This window comes from Ostrinia furnacalis, unplaced genomic scaffold (assembly GCF_004193835.3).
Source record: "Ostrinia furnacalis isolate ACB-3 unplaced genomic scaffold, ASM419383v2 OfSCF0577, whole genome shotgun sequence".
In the NCBI taxonomy this organism is placed as follows: domain Eukaryota; kingdom Metazoa; phylum Arthropoda; class Insecta; order Lepidoptera; family Crambidae; genus Ostrinia; species Ostrinia furnacalis.
In genome coordinates, this window is record NW_021130816.1 from 313,136 (window position 1) to 320,587 (window position 7,452).

The 7,452-nt window shown below is 38.1% G+C and overlaps 1 protein-coding gene across 1 annotated transcript; it reads right to left on the reverse strand.

The window, feature by feature from the left end:
- Positions 1 to 436: 436 nt before the first annotated feature.
- LOC114366191 (4-O-methyl-glucuronoyl methylesterase 1-like) lies at positions 437 to 1,010 on the reverse strand. The gene is made up of 2 exons (XM_028322972.1): positions 912 to 1,010; positions 437 to 791 (listed from the first exon to the last, which is right to left on the reverse strand). The coding sequence occupies exons 1-2, from the start codon at positions 920 to 922 to the stop codon at positions 482 to 484; spliced, it is 321 nt and encodes a 106-aa protein (XP_028178773.1). The 5' UTR covers positions 923 to 1,010; the 3' UTR covers positions 437 to 481.
- Between the last annotated feature and the right edge of the window lie 6,442 nt (positions 1,011 to 7,452).

The window sequence follows — 7,452 nt, forward strand, 5'->3', positions numbered from 1 at the left end:
CTGGATGCAGGCCGCTATCAACCGGGCGATGTGGAAATCATTGTGGGAAGCCTATGTCCAGCAGTGGACGCCCTATGGCTGAAATTAAATATTGTAAATCCCTTATTAAGTATTGATTCTAGACTTAACGTTGACGTGACGTTCATCCGTTATCATTATTTGCCTGCCTCACTTCATTACTGGATGTAGGTATCTCCCAAGTCCCAAAATAGACGCTGCACCTGGCCCTCAGCTATTCTGTCTTAAAACTATCAACAATCGACTCGCCATCATTCCTTCCTAATTCATCATATTTCATTTTCATTTCACTAGAATCATGATTCCCTGGCATAGCATAGGACTTTTCATTAACAAAAATATCTTCTCTAATAATAACTCAATAATTTAATACTAAAATCATATAGGACATTACAAAACCGCTCACAAGAGCTTACAAACGCTAAAAAGTATAAATATAAAGTTAAAAAAATGTATGTAATAATCAGCACTCTTCTCCATCACCACCAGCCGGATCAGTAGGATCAGTTTCCTCAAAGATGTCTACATCAGAGGTTGCAGGCTCAGGACTGGCGGGTCCAGGACTCGCTGGTTCGGGACTCGCTGGTTCGGGACTCGCTGGTTCAGGACTCGCTGGATTAGGACTTGGCACTGGAGATTCATCCTTCGCTGGAGCAATGGTTACTAAAGGAGTATCAGGTTCTAGACAAACATCGTTTGACGTGTTAGATCCCTTAGCTGACGACGTATTCGTTTGCGTCCCTTCGTCTGTATCGCGATGAGATTTCCATTCTCTGAAAAGAAAATACAGATAAATAATAATAGTGACGTCTTATTTTAAATTGGAAGATTTAAAAAAAACAAAATCGGCTATAAAATAAAAATAATCAAAACAAAATAAAAATAAACCATACCGTAAAAACATTGGACCACAGATTCATGTTGTTTTCTCGGGAGAGGAGGTGCCGTGATAAAAATATACTGTTTACAATGAGAAAACGTATTTTATAATGCCAAATGGCATTGGCAGTAAGCATAATGTAGTAATCCACTCCGCAGGCCGTAGCGTTATTTTATTGCTAGAACAGTTTGATAAAATCAGTTGTTAAACAGAAACTCTAGACTTGAGCATACTTCAAATTCAAAGACTTTAAATAGTAAATGTGAAGAATAACGACGTAAAATAAGAAATTGGTACATAAACGAATCTTCCAGAAAAAATATACGAGTACAACGAATGATATGCCAATAGGTGATGCTCTTAACTATAGGTACTTAGTGTTAATTTTAAAAAGCGACTCCGGACTTTAAAGCTCCTCAAATTTTGCGCTAACTGGTTTAAATATGCCTACCAAAAATATATTTCTTAAGCCGTAAATATACTCGTATTATTTCTAATTGTCTTCGTTATCTCTGTGAGGATATGAATATGGTGACCGTGGAACTGCCCCATACGTAGCTAGAATTACTGATTCTTAGACCATATTACACAAATTGGCTGATCTGTCTGCGCTCGCGGCTGCGTCCTAGCGACTAACTATTATCTCATTTTGAAGTCCGTTACAGTTGGATATTGTCCAATTTGAATATGAGTCGAGATTTCGAGAACCATTGTGCGTCGATAATGCGATGCCCGACGGAACCAGACCAAAGCGATTTGCTTTTCTAATATTGGCCGGCTTCATGTCAGTTCGTCCGATATTGTTTTCGAGTTTTCCGCCATGATTTCGATTATTATTTGCTTGTGAGTTTTAAACTGTTAGCTTTTGAGCGTTATTTGTTTGCAATATTGAAGTACGGAAAATTTTATACGTATATTTGTAAATGAAGCGTATTTTTTCAGGTTTTCAAATCAGTATTGGTTCTGTTAGGTGTAAGGTCGTTTCAACATTCTTGTGTGAATCAGATGTTTTGATTCAGGGCATCAGGTCACTTTGAAGTAGGATATTTCTGTTATTCGTTCGATATCGTATATCATTTCATCAATAGTTCAAGTTTCAACAATAGTAAGCAGAGCTCAATAATTTCTGAAGCAATTCCAATGTTTTATCCCTGCTGAGCATTTTGCGTGGGTGGACAGCACAAGTCCTGTAGCCCCTATCCAGCGCGCTAACTTTGCTAAATTACATAGGTTAAAACTGCGAGCCTGGGCATTGAATCTAAGATACAGTCAGCTGCAAAAAAGCCCTATACATATTGAAATTGCAGAATAAATGTTTTATAACTGTCAAAATTTTGAAATAGGCTTTGACAGCATAACGTTAGATAAATATCAAACAGAAGACAAAGCAATGAACAGTAATTTGTTACTGTGGCGGCTACAGCTGCACAATATTTCGGTGACGCGGAATAATATTGATAGTACGAGAGCCCGCGACCAAAATTTTTGTCTCATAGCAATACGGCCAAAACCGCATCAAATCGATAGATACGATTATCCTGAACTCGAAAATACCAATATCAGACATTTTCCGCGTAGCGTTTGATCTGACCGAATTTTCAAAATTGTCAAAGAATTTTACCGAACTGCATCATAGCAATATGTCTGATTTGCAGACTGTAGTTGAATGATAGTTCTGAGATACCGGAAACATTATTTTCAGACGTTAGTGGTGTAGCGCAAACCCGTAAAATCACTTAAAAAAATTAAAAATGAGACAAAAAAAATGTCTCATAGCAATACGTCTGAAAATCTTTTTTATTAGTAAATTTTGGTTATTTGATGCGAACAAAACAATTTTCAGACGGAAATGTGAACGCATTAAATTTTGAGACCGTTTTGAAAATGTTAACAAATTTTACCGATCGGTATCATAGCAATATGTCTGAAAATTGTTGGACATGATAAAATAAGTTGTCCACATGTGCAAAAAATTTATATCAGACAAATTAAGTGTAGCACCTTCTCTATCATACAACTTTTTGATACACTTAAAGTGTCTGAAAACAGGTTTTTGGTAATCATGGCAGCAATACGAAAAGTTGAAAAAAATAATTATCCGTATTGCTATGATACAGGTCGGCTAAATTTGTTGACATTTTCAAAAATGCGCTCAGGCTATATGCTACGCGCAAAATGTCTGAAAACCAACTTTTTCGTAATACAATTATAAAATCTATGTACATTTTCACTATCAGACGTATTGCTATAATACAGACTGTCTTTTTTTTTTGACACAGCAGAAATGGCCTCCCACGCAGTTGCTACACTTTCGACCGTTACTACACACCTAGTCGGGTTCAGAATCATACAATCTAACGATTTTATAGGGTTTTTGCCGTATTGCTATGAGACATGGTTTTGGTCGTGGGCTCTCGTACTATGAGGGATGGTAAGTACAGAGAAATCTGAAAGATAAGAAAGAAATGTAGTCAAAAATGATTTATATGCAGTAGACTGTAGCAGCATTAAATCTGCCCAGAACATCTCTGGAGCCAGCACCCACGTAGCAACAGCAACTGCATCGCTGAAATAACTCCTGCTGGATGCGTAACGAACGATAATATTGCAATGTGCAATGTTTAACCATGCGATGTATTGATGGGATTTGTACGAGTCTCAGTATTTGTACTGGATATATGTAACGCTATACAATATTTGCAGTCAAATCGTAAATAAAGACACATCAAGGAAAAATATTGACGAGATAGGCATAGAAGATGGTAACCTAACAACAAATTGGAAGTACCAAATATGACCTTCCGATAATAAGCTGTTCGTAATGTGAATTTAACATAGAAAAGAAACCTTGAATTTTTATTCGTAAACGTAAGGGAGATAGTAAAACAAAACAAAACGTATTATAATAACACAGAGAAGTTGCTGTGCTCACAAATGATTGTCAAATTGATGACATGGTCTGGATTGGAACAGATTATCTCGCATAAAGCTGAAGGCTGAATCTATGCTGCAGATTAGAGACGAGTGACGACAATAGAAGAAGATTTAATTTTAAAACTTATGTGCAAAAAAGGTAAAACAAAACCTACAGAGAAGTTGCTATGCTATGTGCCTATGTTGTACAAGTACACGAATAATTGTCGAATCTATACTCTATACTAATTTATAAATGCGAAAGTAACTCTGTCTGTCTGTCTCGCTTTCACGCTTAAACCACTAAACCAATTTTGATGAAATTTGGTATATAGTTTGAGTTTTGAGTCCCGGAAAAGGACATAGGATAGTTTTTATCCCGGTTTTTGAAACAGGGACGAGCGCGATAAAGTTTTTCAATGACAGACAAAATTCCACGCAGGCGAAGCCGCGGGTGGAAAGCTAGTATACTTAATAATTTGTTGCATCCATAACGTTACAAAGGGTGGTAATAGTTGACATAGTCTGGATTGGAACAGGTCATGTCGCCTAATCGCCTATAACGTTGAAGCTATGCTGCAGAATACAGGCGAGTGACGGCGTGCGTCTGGGCTCGCTGGCGTGCGCCCAACGGTCGCGGTCGCGATGCATGCCGTTCCGGCTGCCGTAGCTATTACGTAAGGCCATCGCGGTCAATCACTATGAATAAAGAGCCCTGTAGGTCTAGACCAGTGGCAATTTGCAGGTCTAGTGGCAATTTTTGATCGAATCAAAAATCGAATCCGTTCACGGAGCGATGTAACTCCATACAAAAAACACCGGAGNTTGCAATTAAATAGATTTTAATATGACTGGAACAGTGGAACTATTCCATTCCCGATACTTTTAGTGCAGCCCTCGTATTGCAAAATTCCCACGGGAACGGGAGTTAGCGGGAAAAAACATTTGTATGAAAAAATCAAAACCGCGTAAGATATATGAAGGGGGTAAAACGGGACCCACGCGTACGAAGTCGCGGGTGGCCGCTAGAAAAATAAAACTCGAGAAAAAAACTGAAATTGAAAAAGAAAAAACACTCCTTATGGACTTGTGAGCAGTTTTTTTTCTGTTTCAGAATGAAAATCAGAGCGAAAAAGCTACAAAATCAAATATTGCGAATCTAAAAACAACATTCAAACCCATCTATTTGTCCGAAATACATTTGTCATTGAACTTGACTGGTCGCGTGTAATTCGTCACGAAGGCAACCCATCTGCTGTAACGAGTGATGTGTAAACTGTAAATTAGCACCTCGCGTAGACGTGCGAATAAACACGCTAACAAGTAGGTAGGTAAAATGTAGCAGACTTACATTGGTATGAGTAAATCTGAAAAAGTATTGTCTGAAAAAAATGAAAGAAAGTAAGAAAGAGAAACATTTATTTGGTTCCAACTTAAAATATAACACATAGATAACAAAAAGCAAGAACAAGTTAGAACCAAAATTGGCCACCGCTCAGCATGTGTCATGCTCTGGAGTAGTAAATAAAACCCAGAACATGACGCTGTTATTCTGCGGTGACCAAAATGGAAGCGCCAGGAGAGCTATCCTCAAAAAATGACGCCGAACACCCTATGTATAGCCTGACCAGGAACATAAAAACCCTGGCATAGAGGCGCCTCAATTGCATAGGCCAAATCCAACATCTTCTGGTTTTTTTTTTTTCATTTATTTAGTAAATAAAATTACAGACAATTTTTTTTTACAGCATTCAGGATACCACTAAAACACCATTAGAGAAGGTAGTGAGTACTCCTGCAGTTAGTTAGTTAGTTTCAGCCAAATGACGTCAACTTCTGGACAAAGGCCTCCCCCAAGGTTTTCCACTCCTGCAGTGAAGACTAATAATGTCCTAATGTTTATGTGGTGATTCACTTCAATCAAATTTCTACCATGGTGACAAGCCGACACGCCGTGCGATTTTTAGGAACAGTCACCAATGGGGAAAATGAATTTATGCGTATTATTCATATACCTAAGTAGGTATGTATTCATTCAATGAGACAAATATTTCAATATTGCATACGAATAGTTCGTAGAAATTCATAACCTGAGCAATATTATCTATGTGCATAACAATAGTAACTACGAGTACAAGCTCATCAACAGGTATAAATAAGACAGGAAAAAATATTTAACGGAACGGGAACTAGCGGGAAAATCCTTTTGTATGAAAAATCTAAACCGCTTAAGTAGACGCTTGAAATTTGGCATGCAGGTACCTTAGTAAACTTAAAGCTTAGTTACAACAGGATACGAGGGCGGCACTGAAAATTTCGGGAATCAAGGAAGTGAAACAACGTTACTATTTAAAAATGTATTTATTGCTTTTTAAAGTATTCACCGCGAACATTGACACATTTTTCCATACACGAAACCAATCATTGAAGCAACCATTGCATTCGGAAGTTTGGGTCTCCAAAATGGCCGTTTTGTAGGCTTCCACAGCTTCTTCAGGTGATGAAAATCTCTGACCACGCAATTTATTCTTAATTTTAGGGAATGTATAGAAATCATTAGGGCTTAGGTCGGGGCTGTACGGCGGATGGACTAATAATTCAATGTTTTCTTGCTCTAAAAACTCTTTTGTTCAGTGCGCGGTGTGAGAACTCGCATTGTCGTGATGGAGGATGATGCGGCGGTTGCAGTTCTCTTTACGGAGTTCAGAAACGACCTGTGGCAAACAAATGCTAGCATACTAATCTGCATTAACCGTTCTTTGTCCCCCAAGAGGAATAGTCGCAACATGGCTGGTTTTGGAGACAAACGTGGCCACCATTTTTTTGCAACACTCCGTGAACGAAAAATTTTTGTTGGCTTTAATTCATTTTCGAACACCCAAACTCGTGACTGGTTTTTTGTTTCGGGTTCGTACGCGTATATCCATGATTCGTCACCTGATACGATGTTGTATACAGCATTTGAGGATCCTGCATGTAATCTCCCGAGAGTTCTGACGCACCAAGTAACGCGAGCCGCTTTTTGCCACTTTTCGGTTTTTCGCTTAATCCTCGGAAACTATGCGTCCTAGTGACATGACTACTTTGAACCAAAAAAAGCATATTCAATTTGCTACAGATGAGATCGACAAGTTTTTCTATAAATTGTATAGTTTTCGTGGCATCTGCTCTAGAAAGTCTGTAATATTGGAAATTTTATTTTTGTCTTACATGTTCCCATCAGGAGAAAATCGACTAAATCAACATTGAGCAATCATTCTAGACATGCGGGAGCATGTTAAGCCTAGTTCCAGCGAGGGGACTACACCGTGCGTATATTTAGACGAATCACTTTGAGCCACTTTTGAATCCTCATCACTCAAAAACGACTGTGCATTAACACTTCAAATTTGGCTCATGTGTTGAGACTTACAAGATATACATCAGTTTCAAATTTCATAAATATGCCTCAAACGGTTCTTTAGATATTGACGTCCAAAAATCTACCTGTCTGACCTATAGACCAAATTCTAACCACTTCTAGATGACCTCTCCTTCTTTAAGGAACTTAAGCTGTTGACCTTGCCAGGCCTTTACATTTTTGAAATCTGTAATTTTGTTAAAACAAATGCTCGTTTATTTTATAGGGCTGGTGATATACA